At 42.0% G+C, this 18,494-nt stretch overlaps 1 protein-coding gene across 1 annotated transcript in view; it reads right to left on the reverse strand.

The window, feature by feature from the left end:
- Window positions 1–2,654: 2,654 nt before the first annotated feature.
- The window catches only part of cdk6 (cyclin dependent kinase 6), a 30,173-nt gene continuing 14,333 nt past the window's right edge, over window positions 2,655–18,494 (reverse strand). The window contains exons 5-8 of the mRNA XM_068575303.1: window positions 12,035–12,144; window positions 4,264–4,314; window positions 3,705–3,840; window positions 2,655–3,547 (exon numbers count right to left, since the gene is read on the reverse strand). Coding sequence (XP_068431404.1) covers window positions 3,395–3,547; window positions 3,705–3,840; window positions 4,264–4,314; window positions 12,035–12,144 — 450 coding nt within the window. The 3' untranslated portion in view covers window positions 2,655–3,394. The remainder of the gene's footprint in view (window positions 3,548–3,704; window positions 3,841–4,263; window positions 4,315–12,034; window positions 12,145–18,494) is intronic.

An 18,494-nucleotide genomic window follows, 5' to 3' on the forward strand; every position in this document is an offset into this window, starting at 1 on the left:
CACTATGTGAACTGTCAGGAGGATGAGAGAACCGCAAAGATGCGGTTTGTTAATCAAGCTCCGAGTCCGACTGAGAGGATGCCTTCTTTTCCTAATAGACTTTTTACTACAAATTATATATTTTTTTAGAAATATTTATATTGTAATGTCCTTGTGTCAATGTGAAATCTAAGTATATTGTTGACAAAAGACTAAGGCAGAATGCCTTAACTAACAAAATACAACAGCAATTGCGATCTCTCGTTCCAAAAATGAATTCACTCAACGATTCATTAAAGTCAATCACACTTACAAATAAGTCAAAAACAAAATTCACAAAAGCTGTTTTTTATTCAACTGGTGCAACACAATAATAGTACACCAATGCCTGCATTCATACATAAGTATTATGCCGTGATTGTGTTCCCAGTCGCCATTTCTCTATGCTGATAAGAAATGTGTGACACAGGAACATGATGTGTAATTTGAGTTATACACGGATAAAGCTACGTTGGTTTCAAAACGGTGAAAGTTCTAAAAGCTCAACAGTTGACTTCAGTTTTGTGTTCGGAGATTGAAATGTATTAAAAGTCATAATTTTCAGGAATGCATTGTATGTGCCACTGAAACCAGATGTAAGTCATTACCAAATAGAAAATGTCACACAGTGCTTAGTCAAGCAAACAATTATTCATGAATCTAAATTGTGTTCGCCATCTAGCAATTATAAGTTGCTGGGTGGAGAGGTGGGGGGGGGAGAACAGTCGATACAGGCAGTTATCTTCAGACAGTAATGACTACAGTAACATATAGTTGATAAATAGGAATGACAGTAGACTATGATCAATGGCATGATCACGGAACAGCTCGAGAGAAAACCTGAAGGAGTTGTGATGTGGTCAGTTAGTAGCCCAGAGATGTGCAAACTGTGCCCGAAAAGTTCGGACGACCATAATGAGAACCTGAGAAAGTCAGAGTGTGTGTCTGTGTGCTAGCAGCACTACCTGTTAAGAAAACGTAAACCAGTGTTAAAATATGTTACTGTTCTGAAAGAACTACTACATACAAAAATACAACTCTGCATTACTTGCTTTTTCCTTTCTGGTAAAAAATAACTGAACTTGAATGACTGTGAAATAAGCAAAAACTGTACACTGAATATTTGTGCATTATTTCATTATCAAAAGCTATGTAAAAAATTCATAGTCACTCAATCCAAAGCAAATGAAATGCAACAAGCACTCCAGAGCCCACAACACATTTTCAATGGACAAAATACTCTTGCCAAACAACATTCCACAGACCCTCGCTACTCTACGTCTATCAATTTTATGACATTTCTATGGGCTGACGATGCGCTTATCAAAAGTTTTCTATCATTACAGCTTGTATTCAGCACTCTATACTGTACAGTACCACTGCCTATCTTTTATACATTTCTTACATTGTCAAACTATTCTTACACAAATTATATAATCCTCTAAACAGTTGGTGTAATTGGTGTAAGAATATTGTATGCCCCAGCATCCTCAAATCAAGTAACAACTTGATGAAAACAAGCATATAAGACTTTAAATTTAAATTAAATACAGAATATTGGCGACTCCATTCTGTGCCAAATGTATTCATGTTGAATAGTGCTGGTGGCACTTTCTCCACCTATTGCAAGCCTGTGCATTACCGTAACATTTGGATAGTAAATATTAATTGTATTTAATAATGATAAAAGTCCATGATGTCAGACTAGTGAGTGGCAGGAGCATTTCTATTAGTCGTCCATCGTCTCAGCACTGATATCAGCCCATTATGATGAGTTCCTAGAAAAGTGCAGAAACAACTAGATATCTGCTACTGCTCTGCAGCTACTCAGGACATCCTCAGGGTGGCAGTATTATAATACATGTAGGACTGGAATGATGAGACACAACATGGCAGTGAGTAGCTGGCTTGTGATGCCCTATAACGTTTCAATAAGTAGGTGTGTACATAAGCATAAGGTCAGTGATAGTGGAAACACTAAATGTTTTGTACATATCTTGTACTGTATATCTGCTCACTGCACACACCCACAGTTAGCACAAAGGCAGGTGAGATCCACGCTGTTTACCCAGGATCCTGTGTGGTCCCAGCAAAGGGGGCTCTTGCGAGGCCAAACACAGGTCATAAAGAGGCCTCCGCTTCTTGGCCTCTACAGTCTGCTTGCCCACTACTACCAGTCTATGTGAGATGCGAGTCTTTTTTGCATTGTTAACACAGTCGATCATCAACATTTAACAACCTAAAAGCAGCAATTACAATCCATCAGTTCATGGAAGGAAGATAGCTTTTGTGCATTTTTCAGTGGCTGAGAGCGTTGGTGTCCTCGTTCTTGACACTATCTTTTCCGTCACTTCAGGAGTACTTTCCTAAAGTTTTGTACATTGACTAGAAAAAAGTATGCACCCCGTTGGTCTAAGTCATGTCATTTAACACACACTCTGTTGATGAAGCTTTTTTGACACTGATAAATCATAAAAAATGTCACTTTAAAAGTTAAAAAGAAACTAAATCTCTAAAAATAGATTTGAATGACTTTGCTTCACTGGTGCAGCCAGCTGTATAGAGTATGAAAATGTTCATTCTCAAAAACTAAAGGTTACAAGTGAAGAAAGCCATAAGGCCACAATGAGGTCTGTTGACACTGAACAAGGTACACAGTTTTCTTACTGGGATGGGGACTTTTACTCCAGAGCAACTGCTGCCTGGGTGCTCTGCATTTCTAGCTTTACAGCCAACTGGCAAAGAGAAAGCCACTGTTGTAAAATTGCATGGCCGCTTGCATTTGCACAAAAGGCACGTGGTATCAAAAGAAGGCTCCATGGCAGTAGGATGCTAAAATAAAGCTTTCTGACCCACAAACTCAATGAAGTGCCTGATTGTTGGTGGCATCATGTTGTGGCAATGGTGGGGGGTAAAGTTAATGCAGCATAATACAAAAGAATCCTGGAGAAAAACCTGCTTTCATGATGGGAGAAGGTTGTTTTTCAAGCAGAAAAACAACCCGTAGATGTATAGCTGCACAAGACCAAAATCACAATCCAGACAAAAATGTGTTTAGGAACTTGAAAACGGCTGTTATGCTCACCATGAAACCTCAGCTTGAGGATTCATGCAAAGAAGCACCAGAGAAGAATTAACCACTATATCCCTCTTTGACAAACTTTTTGTGTTCTGTATTTGTACCTAAATTCTCTATTTAAATGGATTTATGTTAAATTTGACATTTATCTGTCAATCAGTGCCAAAAAAGCTTTATTAACACACTTTGATTTAACCCTGTAAAAACAATAAAACATGAAATTCACCAAGGCAGGGTGCGCAGAATACTTTTTTTAGACACTGTATGGGATGATTAGGGGTGGATTAAGGAGGACAGTCAGGCAGTCCTCTCCTCCATAGTGGGCTTGTTGCTGGGGATTGGCTGGGCCGCGTACACACTCCTACTGTGGCTGTCCACACTTTGAAAGTAGGGGTGGCTGAGCGCAGCGAAGGCCGATATCCTCCTGGAGGGGTTGAAGGCAAGGAATTGCTGCAAAGGAGAGGTGAAATAGAAGAGGATGAGACGGGAAAGATTGATCAATTAATGAATGACCATAACTGCAATATTATGGTGTGAATGATATATCGTTAGAAAGTAATGCATATATCAATGTGGATTGGTTTGAAGCGAGGCTCAAACTACCCACCATTAAGAGGGCCCGTCCTTGCTCATCCATGTCTGGAACCAAGTCCTCTATAGGCTTAGGGGGCCGGGGGGTGAAAGCACTCTGTGGTAGGGCCACTTCCTGGGGCCAGTCCTCTCCTGAAGGGACCCCAACAACACTGTGGGATGATAATCGTCATTAGCGTGTTAACATCAGCAATGTTTAGCAGTCACTGCCTCTCCAGTTCAAAGCTTTGCTCAAATGATCCTGATAAAGCAACTGAATGTTTGCTGGCGTGTCTGTTGGGAGATGTTCACCCTAGCAGAGCAGTATGACCTTGTCTGAGAGGCTCTGCATAATTGACAGCACACCCTGCTCTGTATTTATGTTAAATGCATGATAATAGGTTCAATAAATGAATAATTGAGAATATCCACACACTGGACTTAAGTTCTCAAAAATGTAATTGGATTGACAGATTTCAATAAACTGTCCAATAAAGTTTTGAGGGCTTCTCTCCAGGTTGTACATTCAGACTCATAAAAATATAACATACAGGACATTAGAAACTGTAACAGGATATGCAGCTAATAATACTTACTCAAATATTTTCCCCAGCTGATCAACATCTGAGTTTCCTCGAAATAGCGGTCTGGGAAATAAATAGAAAGAAAACACAAGTTCAGTTTGACTGATACCGCTTAAACATTTAGAGTGAGACGTCATCTTCTAATATTGAGTTTTACATCAAAAATAAGAGGTTAAATGTATTAAAAGTGTTCATCATTAATTATGTTTTTATTGACCTTTCGATATGAGCCCTAATGCTCACTATCCCACGGTATACTGCAGACAAACAGCTCCGAGATAAAAAAGCTATTGGCTCAAGGCAACAAGGAATGTTTGACTCTGATGCGAGCATTTGAAGTAGCCACACACTGGCAGCTCCATCTCATGTAGCCAGGGCAGTGAAGCAGTGTTGGTAGTGCCACCGAAAAGGGGAGGGATGGATGAAAGGAGGGAGGAGAGCGGCAGCAAGGCTGCTGGTGGTTCCTGTGGCTTTGGGCAGCCTTTGGATGCCCGTGGGCGGCCATGGCCCTGGCACCCGCACAAATTCCAGTAGTCATCATCAGCACAAGCCTGCCGGCCACCGCACGGTACTAAATAAAGTCTATTTATCCCTCATGTGTGTCTGCTTTTGCACTCTCCGTGTGTGAATGGGTGTAAAAAAAAGTGGGAGGGAGAGGCGTGGGACAGAAACGTTGGATTATTTCAACAGAAAGATGCATGGGAATGAGTCTTGAGGTTCCTCTGAAAGGATACGAGAATGTGTTACTCTCAAAAGGGAAGACTTGCGTCGAAAGACTACTTCCTAAATGTGTTACTCCCAAAAGTAACAGTCGGGTCAGAGAAGCTTTCGGTTATGTTTGTTTGTTTAAATGATTCGTCACCAGCAGATGTCAATGTAATGCAGGATATTGTTACATAGGTGTTCTGTATCCAGGAACGAAGACAGTTCAAATGCACCCCACTTCACTAAAGTCAAGAATGGCTAGCCACCATGTGCTCCCTGTGTTTTCCCACTTGCAGGAAGCTTTGCATAGCTCAACACCCACACTTTCCGACAGACTCAGACACTGGGAAGTTAGTCACACAGGGGTATTTTGCACATTTTACAGCGACGGCAAACCTTCAGTCACATGCTTTCTGTTTCGGAAGTGGAATTGAAATGCATGTTTGTTTCAGTTATTTAAAATTGGCATCCTTAACTATTGGATGTCTTAGTGTTGATTGACTGTTAAAACCTTTGCACTAAACATGTAACTGAAAGAGGAACACACCACATAGGTCTTTAGGGGTAAAGCACTGCGCTGAGGATTGAAAGCCTTTCAAGATCAAATCAAACCAGTTCTGAGTGTTGCAAAATAAGAAAAAAATATTTTTTAAACCTAGGGTGGTTTGTTGGAGGGGGATAACTTGATTAATATACAACTGACCACTGGCATGCACACAAAGTCATAAGTCAAGTGCATATGTACATTTGCACACACTCAAGTAGGTCCACACGTAATGTGTACAAATGCCCACACACACAAAAGGCATTGTTCCCCACTCTGGGCATTGCATGTGCACATATGTACTCACACACAAAGCGGGAGGCAGTGAGAGGAGGACTGAGACTGAGTTGGGACCGGCTGCTGAGTCACGCTTCCTTTAGTACCAGCGAAGCTCTGTCCCACATTCCACGGAAACAACCTCTGGAATGTGTGTGTGCATGTTTGCACGTGAGAGCGTCAATCTGACCGGGTGGGAAACGGAGGGAGAGAAATGGATTGTGTGTTCAAGCCTGTGTCGGTGCAATTTGTGTGGACATACAAGTGTGCCCGTCAAAAATTGTGGATGTCCTGTATATGCGGGTATGCGTTTGTCTCCTTGAGGATTCATCAATTGAGTTCCAAACTGTGAGAAAGTCCACACGGATGTGGGGCCTCTCCCAGACCATTTACACGTTCAACCTTTTCGATTGGAGGAATGTCAACAAGCAGGCGCTCTCTCTCCCCCATTCACTTGAACCATGACTCACCCCGACACTATCACAGCCATGCAGATGCAGACTTGTATGATATTTGCTCAAATTCCTGTGAGAACCAGTTCCCAACTCTTCTCAGATAGTCATTAAAAGGAGTTTTTTTCTTTTTACAATGGCATGTTTGATAATGGAAGTGGAGGGAGGAGAGGAGTCTGCTTGAGGGAGGTGAGGCTTTGAAGTTTCATGACTCATAAGACAGACATTTGGAGGTTGGAGTTGCACTTTTCTGACCTGCAACATAGGGTAACAGGGTCGTGACGGCTCAGTGGGGTTCAACTAATGCTTATTGTCATTATAAAAATGGACCTAACTTTTTCATGGTAATGTCTTCAGATTGCTTGTTTTGTCTGGCTAAGAGTCCAAAATTAAGACGATATAAAAATAGCAATGAATTTATGTCAATGGACCAAGCGATCAATTGCTTAATTGTGCAGACGATATTTCTTAGCCGACATACTCGTTCATTCCCAGAAAAAGAAAAATGACATTTAGATACCAATTGTTTTCAGAAAGTAATTAAACCACCAGTGGGGATATCTGGTTCGTTGTGCCTTAACTGCAAACCAATAAACAGCGTTTTCTCATCCTCTCTTGTTCGGCACTTTCCCTCAATCAAGCTTTCTTTCACTGTTTCTCCCAGGTGCCCTTTAATCTCTAACAGGTGGCCTTTTAAAAAGTCATCTTAATCACCTGCAGAGGGAGGGAGGGAGGGAGGGAGAGAGAATTTTCTGTTCATCGCCATCAAAGGGCTCTGCCTTGCCTTCCGCCTTAAGGCAAAGTTGGACAGGTGCCAGATTGTGAAAACACACACGTATCCACACCAAAGCTTTTTACAGCTTATTGTGTCAGGGTGAGGGAAGAAGTACCTTAACCTGGCCAACTTGCACACACCTCACTGATATCTGACTGTGCCTGCTTTGAAAAAAGGAACATTATATCTCCTCTGCACATAATGCATAACGATACATGCTACTTTATGTACATGCTTGGTTATTAGGTGGCAAGATGCTCACTTATATGTTCATTTGCAACACATTCATTGGTGCATGTTTGAACATTTTCACTCAGCCACGAAATGCTGCAATTTGTTGTGCCTTGTGATGTGTTACCACATGTCGAGTATGGTACATCCAACTGTCATTCACCTCAAATAGCCAAAGGCTTGGCTTGGTTTTATGTGACTAAAATATTGTCAAAAGAGTTGCAGTATATTTCTCTGTTGACTGACTAATTGATTAATCATTAAAAATCATTGTGGTCTTATTGGAAGTTGCAGAAAGAAAATAAAAAATAACGTTTTCACTCTTAGGCAGTCGTTGTTGATCTGCAAATAGCTAAAATACACCATGGAATCACAAATTAATACATGTTGACATGTTCTTTTAGACATAAAATGTTGTACAAATCAGGCCATGCACGATGTATGAATAACCCCCTCAGTAAAATATCACTTTAATATCACTACAACTGTAACTAATTGTATTAGTTTGTTCCATTTTTTGGATGTTTTCTTTCCATTAGTCTGAAAGAAGACACGTTATGGAAACAAAATAGACCAAAATGTGTCAGTGCATGACATACAATGTTTTTGCCTCTAGTGTCCAGCAGATCTCTCTCCTTAGTGGTGGTATTTAACAGCTCGGTCTACAGGGGGTAGCTGGAAAAGCCATAGTCAGTCCCAATGCGTCAAACGAAGCGTGGTCACAACTTTTAGGCGTCCGACACCGATACAAAGCCACGGTTTACCGTCTGCTTACAATGAGCAGTAAAATTTGACACAGTAAACTGTCATAAATCCCCAGTTCACATGACTGCCATGTCATATTTATTAATCCAGAATGCTCCCAGACTACTGAGTTAAAGCACTTTTTTGGACAATATAAGGCGGTTATATCTCTTATTGTAGAACTGCTGGATCCCGACATCCCGATTCCTGACACGTCCATAGCTGACGCTGGAGGGGTACGTGGCGCGTTATGGTTTGAAGCCGAAGAGCACTGACCAAGCCCAGTGTTTCACGCATTGGGGTGAGAATGTGTCACCATAGCATGATACACAACATTGTTATACCTATGAAACCATTTAGTGACCGACTTCGCTGTATGGAAGCAGCTCCCTTAAATATATTTCTCCTCCGTCTCTGTGACCATAGTCTCTTCATCCTTTATCACCCTTTGCCACTGGAGCCTTTATATTCGCACTAAGCCCCACAAGATGCAGAGCGTGCGTCTGTGTGCGGCTGTGCATGTTAGGGTGTGAGGACGGTTGGGGAAGGAAGCATCAATTACAGGCAGGGCTGCTCCTCCTGGCACTCAGCCCTACCTCAAAAAGACTGTTCTTATCTACTCCGACACACACCACTCCAGTCTGGCTGGACCCCAGCTTACTGCTGATTACAAGAAACAGTTCTGAACCTACAACAGCGCATAAATAATATTAGATTATAAAATATGTCCTTATGCCATAGGAAAGTACTTTTTCTTTCCATAGAGAGGAAGTTAGACTTTTTAAATTCTTTTTATAAAAGTGGTCCGTTATTAGCTTGGCTCTCCAGTGTGTGGAGTTCGTTAGACCACAAACTGACAAATACCTATACCAAGAAGCAGGATCTTGACTTGCAAGCTGCAACCACAGCAGCCTGTCATTTCTGTAATGGTTTGATAAGTCAACCGAAATGTGATTGCTCACTGCTCACAACGCAGCTGACAGGTGCCATTTTGAGAAAACATTGACGTGAGAAACACCCCAATAACTGATTCTGTAACGACGGCAGCAGGTTTTTGTGGATTATACCTCAGACTACAATTACCGCCTCGCCAACAGGGCAAGTTGCAGTTTAAACCCATGTCCGTCAAACATATATGTATTGAAGATTTTGAATTATTATTATTCACTGTATTTTTTGGCGAAATTCAAAGTCATAACTATATCGACTTGAATGATTCCAGTAAATCATTTCCTGGGAAAAAACATGCCGTTTTCACTTCAAGGCTATTTTTACAGAGGAGAACAGAGGACCGATAGAGAGTTTCGTCACATGCAGGCAGCAAACTCCTGGTCTGAAAAGTAAAGCCAATGCTGAAGTGTCTTCATGAACTCACATTCTTTCAAAAGGCCAACAGGGGGCGATTCCTCTGGTCCCAAAAATACTGATTGTATAGAAGTCTATGAGAAACTGACTTTACTTCTCGCTTGATTTATTACCTCAGTCCACATTGTAAATATGAGTTCATGGTCTCAATCACTAGTTTCAAGTCTTCATCATTACAGCATGATGTTCATTTGTAAATTATAGTCTCATTTAGAGTAAAACAATAAAGCCGGGCATGCTGGAGGGCGTTGCTACCATGTGGTCAACATGTCACTACTGCAGTGTTGTACAGTCTGGATGTTGTCTGTTTCCATCTTACAACTTTAACCCCATCATTAAAAAATTTGTATTCAGCGTCCTTTATATTGTGTTAACAGATGAAATGAGACTCAAAGCGTCAAAATGTCAGTCCAAAAAAACAATTACTGAAACCACGACGACTGCGTCCACTTCTTTATATACTCTCTCTGGTCACATGGCGCAGCAACAATCATGCAAAGTTCAATATGAGCAAAACAAATCGAGATGTGGACTACCAGAGGAAAAGGAGGCTCTCCCTACTGGCTGTCATCCAGCGCGAGGAAGTGAAAAGGGTGGTCTCCCACTTTTGGACCCTAAGTACCTTCCAGTATCCATAAAAATGTGGACTGGACTCAGATACAGAGCAGATTGTTCTCTGTGTCTTAAAGAGACTCAGGTCATTCAGCGTGAGGCACAGGCTGCTGCAGATCTTCTTTCAGTCGGTCGTAGCCAGTTCTTCGTGTTGGTGGTGGCACAACTTGGCGGTCAGTAGTCTAAACAAGCTGTTAAGGATGGCTAGCTATGTGATCAGATTAAACCTGGACAATGTGGCGGCAGTGGCGGAGAAGAGGATGAGGGACAAAATCAATCTTAAATAACCCTTCACATGCTCTCTCCAACAAACTGCGGCAGGTTGGCTGGAGGCTGAAAGAAAAGATCTGATAGAGTACCGAAGCAGAGAGGATGCCGTTTGCTGTACAGATGAAGCCCCTTGAGGCAGATTTTCTATTTGTGACACAAGCACACATTGCTACATATGACTGTGTTTAGCTGTGTTGTTCTTGTTCTGCTGTTGCAGAAAATATTCACATTAATGTGGACACTTTATACACGTCCTCAACCAGCAGCACAGATAGTCTACATATAACTGCAGTTTCAAGGTGGACACCCAAGATTAGTGTCATTGACCCTTGACTACCATCCTTGAGTTAGAAAAGAAGAGATGGCCGAAAGCTTTGAGTGATATTAGCGCTTAATGGAGACCTAGTCACAAGGATGTGAGCATGTGTGTATACAGTGATATGCACATCCCTGCCGGTCACGGATCATAATCTGTTGTTTAACAGTAAAAGCGGTAATCCCAAGTAAAGATCATTGATTGCCTTTATAATCCATATGAAAGCCTGAACAGTAACACCAGTGATATTGTGGCGAGTAAGACTTGACCTCAGTTTTATACAGCACACTGATACAGCAGTGTATACCTTTTTCAACATGGAAGTTGTGTACTACAAACGAGTCAAATGAGTTTGAAGGTTTTAGTTGACCTTCTTTTCCCTGCGTACGACAACTTAAAAACTAATGGTTACACAATGTGAGTTCAATAATACAATTCATGGTAAAATGACGACAAAACAAGGAGCTATGAAAAGTGCACAAAAGCACAGAATACAGCACATAAGGAGCTGGCTGGTGCTGTTGCATGTCAGCTAGTGTGTGAGGAACGTACAGCAGAGCATGAATGACAGAATAATGTTCTGCAGTTTCCTCATCAACTAAAATTTGATTTGTCACCATCTACAGCTTCGTTATGACAAAACAAAAACCCTTCCAAAATAGAAACATGGTGCATGTTTGAACATTTTCACTGCGCCACAAAATGCTGCAATTTGTTGTGCCTTGTGATGTGTTACCACGTGTCGAGTATGATACATCCAACTGCCATTCACCTCAAATAGCCAAAGGCTTGACTCAGGTTTTATGTGACAAAAATATTGTCAAAAGAGTTTACAAATAACGTTTCCACTGTTGGGCAGTCGTTGTTGATCTGCAAATAGCTAAAATGTACCATGGCATCACAATAAATAATGTTCTGCAGTTTCCTCATCAACTAAAATGTGATTTGTCACTACTACTGCTGCTGCTTTGTTATGACAAAACAAGAACCCTTCCAAAATAGAAACAAGCTAACATGAGCACTTAGTCTGATTATCAGGCTAGAAACTGGTGTTTTTGAATGAAAGTGTGTGGTTGCTGGTTTTAACCCTCCTTTTCTCTCTCTGTCTGTGCAGTTGTCAAACTACATACAGAATGAGGAGTTACACTAGGGCTATGCGGTAATCCGCTGTTTCAATGGAATGGTATTGTGTTGAAATCATAGAGACAAAGCTACATTATTACAAGACATTATTCTATATTGGTGAGCATGCACTCAGCGGTGGCGCGCCGTACATTTTCTACCTGCGCATTCAGACAATCAGCTGTTCAAGCGCGAGTATTCACACAGGAGTATGTAAAACTAGGCTTGTCATGTGGTTATTTCTATTTATTTATTGAACTACTAGAAAACGTGCTATATTGTGAGATTCAAAATTACCTATATAACATGATAGACGGTTTTTGGCCTTATTGTCCAGCCCGACGCATCACCAAAATTGTCTTTGCGCTCACCTCCTCCTAAACATCTCAGCGAAGATGCAGCCGACACTCCACAGGTCCACTGGTGTGGCGTAACTGGACTGCAGGAGCACCTCTGGGGCTCTGTACCACAGTGTCACCACCTACAACACACAGCACAAATACATTAACAAGGTTAAACATACCAGGACCAACCTTTTTTTTTTTGCAGTTATCTGCCAGCAGCATGAAATAAATGTCCCCATATTGGGGGGCTCGCGCACGCATACACACACACACACACACACACACACACACACAGTTAATACTTCTCTGCCCTCATCTTAGGCTTACATAAGACATGAAATCATATCTGGCACAACACGTCTCCCTGCTCCCATTTTAGTGTACTCGCATCACACAATCTTTCCACCGCAATCCACCAGTGACAAAAAATACTGTATATACATGCGTGTGTATTATACGTTCATAAATACCCTTTACAACAATAAACAATACAATGTTTCACTGGATTAGACCTGGCAGATGTCTCATGTTCGTGAAGTGACAACGGCCCCCTACTTCTTCCTTCCGTCTTGCATCAAGTAACCCCGCAGCCACCTGAGGTATTACAGCAGCCATTTTGTGCCACAACACCAAGCCTGGTTTCCAAATTTGTCCCTGTATCTTTATTGGGAGCTCAGAGTGTGCGTGTGTGCGTGCGTGGCCATAGCCTGCAGGAAAGCAGCAGCATTGTTAACAGCTACAGTAGGGAAAGCCTCCAGACAAAACTCAGTGACCCCTAGTAGGAGAGTGGACTGGTTCCAGGTGCTTTCCTAAACTCCAGATTTTTCCAACAGCTTTTGGCTGCAGTTCCTCCCTCAGGCACTGCAGAGTGCTTATCGGGATCTTAGAGTCTGAGGCAAATGTTTGTAAGCAAAACAAGTGCGGTGTCACCTAGATCTCTTTATTGCACTCTCTGCGGGAGTATGAGAAAACAATACCCCCAGCGGTTAGATGTCGTCCACAAGCATGTACGTGTAATATGAGCGCAATAATCTACCAATGATGTAGATAGCCAAATATTAACTAGTGCTCAAGTGTCCTTGGAGAAATCCCTTCAAGCAGTCAAGTAACTTCATGGTTTATAGACTTTTGGACACGATTTCCTTCACTGGGGGACGTTGATTTTAGTAATACAAGTCCCAGTGGTTTCCCTCCGTGCACTTCAGTAAGTGCACTTGTTCATTAGGGACCAATGTCATTTCCATTAAAAGCGTTGTGTTTTAGCCATGCTAGCAGCGTGGCTGTGTGGGTGTCAATGATGGTACGTCAGTTGGCGCACCACTGTTCCAGATATCTCCAAAAACAAATCAAATGGATGTTCTTACAAATATTCATTGTCTTTAAATGATAAATTAAACCAAACCTTTTCAGTAGTGCCATCATCTGGTCAACCAATGCTTTGGTTTACAACCAAATATTTTGCAAACCCAATGAATCCAATCAGCCAATGTTAGCAACTTAACAGGCTAAACTGCAATACACCTGGTAAATATCAGCTGCTTTATACTTCGCATTGTCATTGTGAGCACATTAGCATGCTGATGTTAGCATTCAGCCCAAAGCACCAACATGTCTAAGTGCAGCCTCACAGAGCTGTGAACTCTTAATCTTGTTAAGTGTAAAACCATGACTTCAGTTTGGTTGCAGGGCGATACTTTATAGCCTACCCATAATATGCCCGTAATAATCATAATTTCATTACAAATGGGCATTATTCATAAAAGCGGGGAAAGAAGAAGAGAAGTTTTGGACATCTGAGGCAAACTCAGAAACTGCCCAACATCACCTCGGCCTGGAATTCTTAAGCAAGGCAGTAAACAGAGACTGATAAGAGGAATAAAGAGTTCGGTCAAATGTTTTTCTTCTAGACTGAATAACACTATTAATAGAGCCGTGGCAACATTTTGCAGATGTGTGATACTTTCTCGTCCACTGCTTCCTGCTTTAGTGGAAATAGGGAGGAAGTTGAGGCTAGTTGGCTGAGATGTGTCGGCTGAGCCACATGACCAGAAATGAGACATATGATGAGAATGAACAAATTGACTGTTAGGGTCATTGAAGATTTTAAGAACAGTGAAACCTCAAAAGAAAAGCATGAATGAAAGTTGCAGAGCTCCCGATATAGTCAGTTACTGACTATCAAAACTTTCATGACTGACTTTCAAAAGGCTCCATTGCTTTCACATTTGTAGGAACTTGCTTTAATTTTAGGTTCTCTGAAAGTGTTCAGCTTGTTATCTAGTTAGAGCCTCCATTTACCCCCCTACCAAACCAACCATTTGTTTTAAAAGTGGATGAATGCAAAAGTGGCAAAGGCCCTAATGCACATCTTCCTCTAACACTTGCACTTGCAGGCTCAAATCTATGAGATTTCTGTCTGCTATGAGACTTCTGTCTGCTGCATGTAGTTATGTAGTTAGAATCAAAAGTTAGGGCTGGTTTGAACACCAATGCACGCGCAGAGCCTTCTAGGAAGAACCACAGAGCTTGGGGTATATCCGCCTTAGATGCAGAGTTACTCGAAAACCTGGCCACATCTGCAGATTGAGACCTATATATCCAACATGCAAGCACTCGCAGACACACAGATGAATAGATATTTTAAGCAACACTCAAGCAACTTGCACTGCAGGACACTGCTTTTGTAGCAGTGCATCTATACATGCATTATCGGATAGACAGACAATCAATCAATAAATATAATGAAAAATACTTAATCGTACGCATCTTTATACATTGACCCGCTCAATTGCATATGTTCTTACTCAAGACAATTTTCTTTGAAAAAAGGACAACACATATAGGTGTTTTTCCTTATTGTGTGCTATTGTGTTGGTGTATATTTTCAGTTTCGGACTGACACACATTTGTTGTGCTACAGTAGTTAGTGTCTAAACTACAGCGGTCAAAATTACAGTATATCATAATGAAGCGACATGTAACCTAGTGTTTACGTTGTTGGATAACAGTGGAGGTCTATGGCAGAGAGGAATATGCTGTCTTTTTGGAAACAGGTTATTTGTAGTATGCTGAATACATTCTTGGTTTTGATTAGGATTAAAATATCCTAATATATATTTTAAATATATATTAATATATTATTAACGTATTAACAAATGTCTCATCTCAAACCGCTGATTCTGAGTTACAAGGTGCTCATTTTCATTTCCAAACCAAACAGTACAATGTCAGTCCTGCTGTACACACAGCAATCCTCATCCTTTTCTCGCTCTCTTTCTCCGTCTGTTTCAGTGAGCCCATGAGTCTGTAAAACACTCTGAAATGTAGTAAAGTCTATATACAACAAATAGTTGGAGAGCCTGTAATATCCATGACTGCATTTTGAACTCTCTATAAAATACTCAACTGTCTCTGTGTTAAGGAAGTCTCAAGTCCGCTACACTTAATATCTCAAAACTAATACTCTTACAAAGGACTATAGTTTGAGTCGTGGCTGTAACACACAACCTAATAACTGTTTTCATGGACATGATTATAACTACACACAGACTGTTCCCCAATTGCAATGTGGTTCTGAGCTTTCTTCTGTCTTTTCCTTCCTCTTCTTCCGACCACGTTTGCATTCCTTCTTCCTTAGTCTCTTTCTCACCCTTCTCATTCTCTGTTCTGCTTCACATATCCCTTCATTACCCACTCCTGCTTGCCCTCCTCTATAGAGGCTGCATGAAAACAGAGACACACGGACACAGACACACACAGTATGTAGGACAATTACAGTACACAAGAGAGTGAGTCAGCCCTTAACTGTGTAATACAGCGTTTTGCTCTTCGGTCAGCTGCTTTGAATTTTCAATCTGCTTCTCTGACTATCTGACACTCTTCTTTTCTTCCGCATGGTAACAGAAAAGCCAGAGGAGGTCAGATAAAGCCTCGGGAAGAAAAAAAAGAGAGAGTTAGAGAGAGACAGAGAGTGTGTGAGGCTGACTGCAGATTAAAGGACAACATTCTGGGAATTCCTTTCTGCTGAGAGCATCCTCCCCCTCAGCAACACCACCACCACCCTCCTCACTGCAGATCCCTGCTCTGCTTCAGGAGGAAATGGCTTCTCTTGCCCCAGAGGACCTCCTGACCTCTTGGGTCAAACCTCCAAACTTGTCTGACTTGCAACATCCGGACCTGTACCACCAGCACACTGCATGGAGTATGACAATAAGGGGCATGAATGTGAGCGTGGGGGCGTTTGGTTTGTGTTGCGTCACGTGAGAGTCCTTGCACGTGACTAAGTGAGCACCTGCTTTTGTCTGTGTGGCTGCAAACGTATGCACGCTATCTGTAGCGTGCATACGTTTATAAGGGTCATTCTGTTTTATTCCAATTTATTTTCATATATTGTTGGCCATCTTTCCTGTGGGTAAAATTAAACACTGCACTCACCAAGTTAAAAGGTGTCTTGGAGTTTTTGACCTCCGATTGCTACGAAGCATTGATTTAGCGAGTTGATCCCCAAGGACGCAGACGCTAACTACTGCCAGGCAACCATTAGCTCAGCCTAGCTTAAGTACTGGAAAGATGGGAAACATCCCCTTTGCAGCACTTACCAAATAATACAATAAGATATGTGTGAAGGAGTTATTTATTCAAGCTACTGGTATGTGGACTTCTTAAACTGTGTAAAAGAGCTAGGGTAAGCTAATCGCCCCCGTGGTAACAGCCTTATATTCAACGGACAGCCATGAGGGTGGCATAAACCCTTTTATAGTCTGATAAATACACTTACTCACATTCCATGAAACAGCTCCTTTGTTTTTACAAGCTGTTGATCGTCTCCCCACTTTGTGTTTTTTGTCCCATCAGATTTAGCTGTAGTCATGTTGTCATGTTCCCAGATCTCAGCAATGACTTTGATGAGCACAAAAAGGTATAACTACCCATAGAAATGATGGCCCCAAAAAACTACCTTAATACACAGGTTGCAATAAACCACAATAAATATTGGCCACATTATGTACATTCTTCATCCACCACCGCTGAACTGACCCCACCTCTACATGTCACTCTCCATGTGGACTTCCGAGGGAGACCTTCACAATGACCTGATGCCAGGGGCTGAGGATGAGGCCAGGGGCTTAAGGCTGCTGCACCAGAGGTACTGGGGCTGATGGAGCTTGGCCGGGGGCCCCTGTTTACATTCCCTCTCACTGAGGAAGCCCAGGATGAAAGAGCACCACTGCACACACAGACACATACCATATACACACATATGCACACTTAACAGACAAGTACTTTAGATGCAGCGGAGGCCAAATTATAGTTGTAATTGAGTAAATAAGAGCAGGATTGAAAGTTTTAACATTTCAGCAATTATTGAATGAATAGGAATACAAGTTGAGAGACGTTAATTCCTTCCAGAAATGGCTCGACTGTTTCATGCTCCAAGTCTTAAGCTAAAATTTGATTAGATTCCTGAAAGCAACAAGTCACAAATTAAAGTCTTCCTGCGAAAATCTAAGGGAGGAAAATGGACAAAGGCTTCAGAGTGTATAGGCAAGCCACACATGGGAGAGGGAGAGCGGATGTTATAATAATAATATGAGCAAAGTTATGCACAGAGAGAGTACAGTGGAGCTAAGGCTGTAATGTTGTGTCTCCAGAGAGGCCCCATTCGAAGCTCTAGAAGTCAGCCATGTTGTAAACACCATTATTTCACTCCTCCCTCACTTTCCCTCTTTCTTGCTCTTGTGCTGCAAAAAAGACAATTTACAATCCCAACAATACAGCTGCACCAGGCCAAGAAAGGAAATAAGGAAGAAGAGAAAGAAGACTTTTTTTAAAAAAAGGAGATGAGGGGGAAAGTAGAGGCTGCAGGAGGGAACGACAGAGCTATAAGACGAGAAAGAAAAGTGCAAGAGCAGCACACAAACTGTATACAGTAAAACAGAAAAAAGGGCACTACAACTGTTGCCAAAGTATGCACAGTGTACAGGAATGCAGCATGGGGCCCTCGGCGAGCGAAACAAAGACAGCACAGTCAGGGGCTCTCTCTCCCCAGTGCTACCACATCCGCACATCATTAGCTGGAAAATTCCTGATATATGCTGTAATTTTTTCTCCCCCCCCCTTCTCCCCCCTCCCTTCCTCTTGCCGTTGCTGGTACAGACAACGCTTTAATATTCAGATGCCGGTGTGTTCACCACACACACACACACACACACACACACACACACACACACACACACACACACACACACACACACACACACACACACACACACACACACACACACACACACACACACACACACACACACACACACACACCAAGACCCCCCTTTTTCCTCACCTGGAGCATTGCCATGAGTCCATCCACAATTAATGCAGTGAGGGCATAAGAGAAGGTGTGTGTGTGCATGTGCGTGTGTGCGTGTGTGTGTCAAATTGGGGCCAGCCCCTTTGCTCCAGCCGGCTGCAGTCAAAGCATAGAGGATGC

This window comes from Clinocottus analis, unplaced genomic scaffold (assembly GCF_023055335.1).
Source record: "Clinocottus analis isolate CAN_PGR_092001 unplaced genomic scaffold, fCliAna1.0.p SCAF_14, whole genome shotgun sequence".
NCBI lineage: Eukaryota > Metazoa > Chordata > Actinopteri > Perciformes > Cottidae > Clinocottus > Clinocottus analis.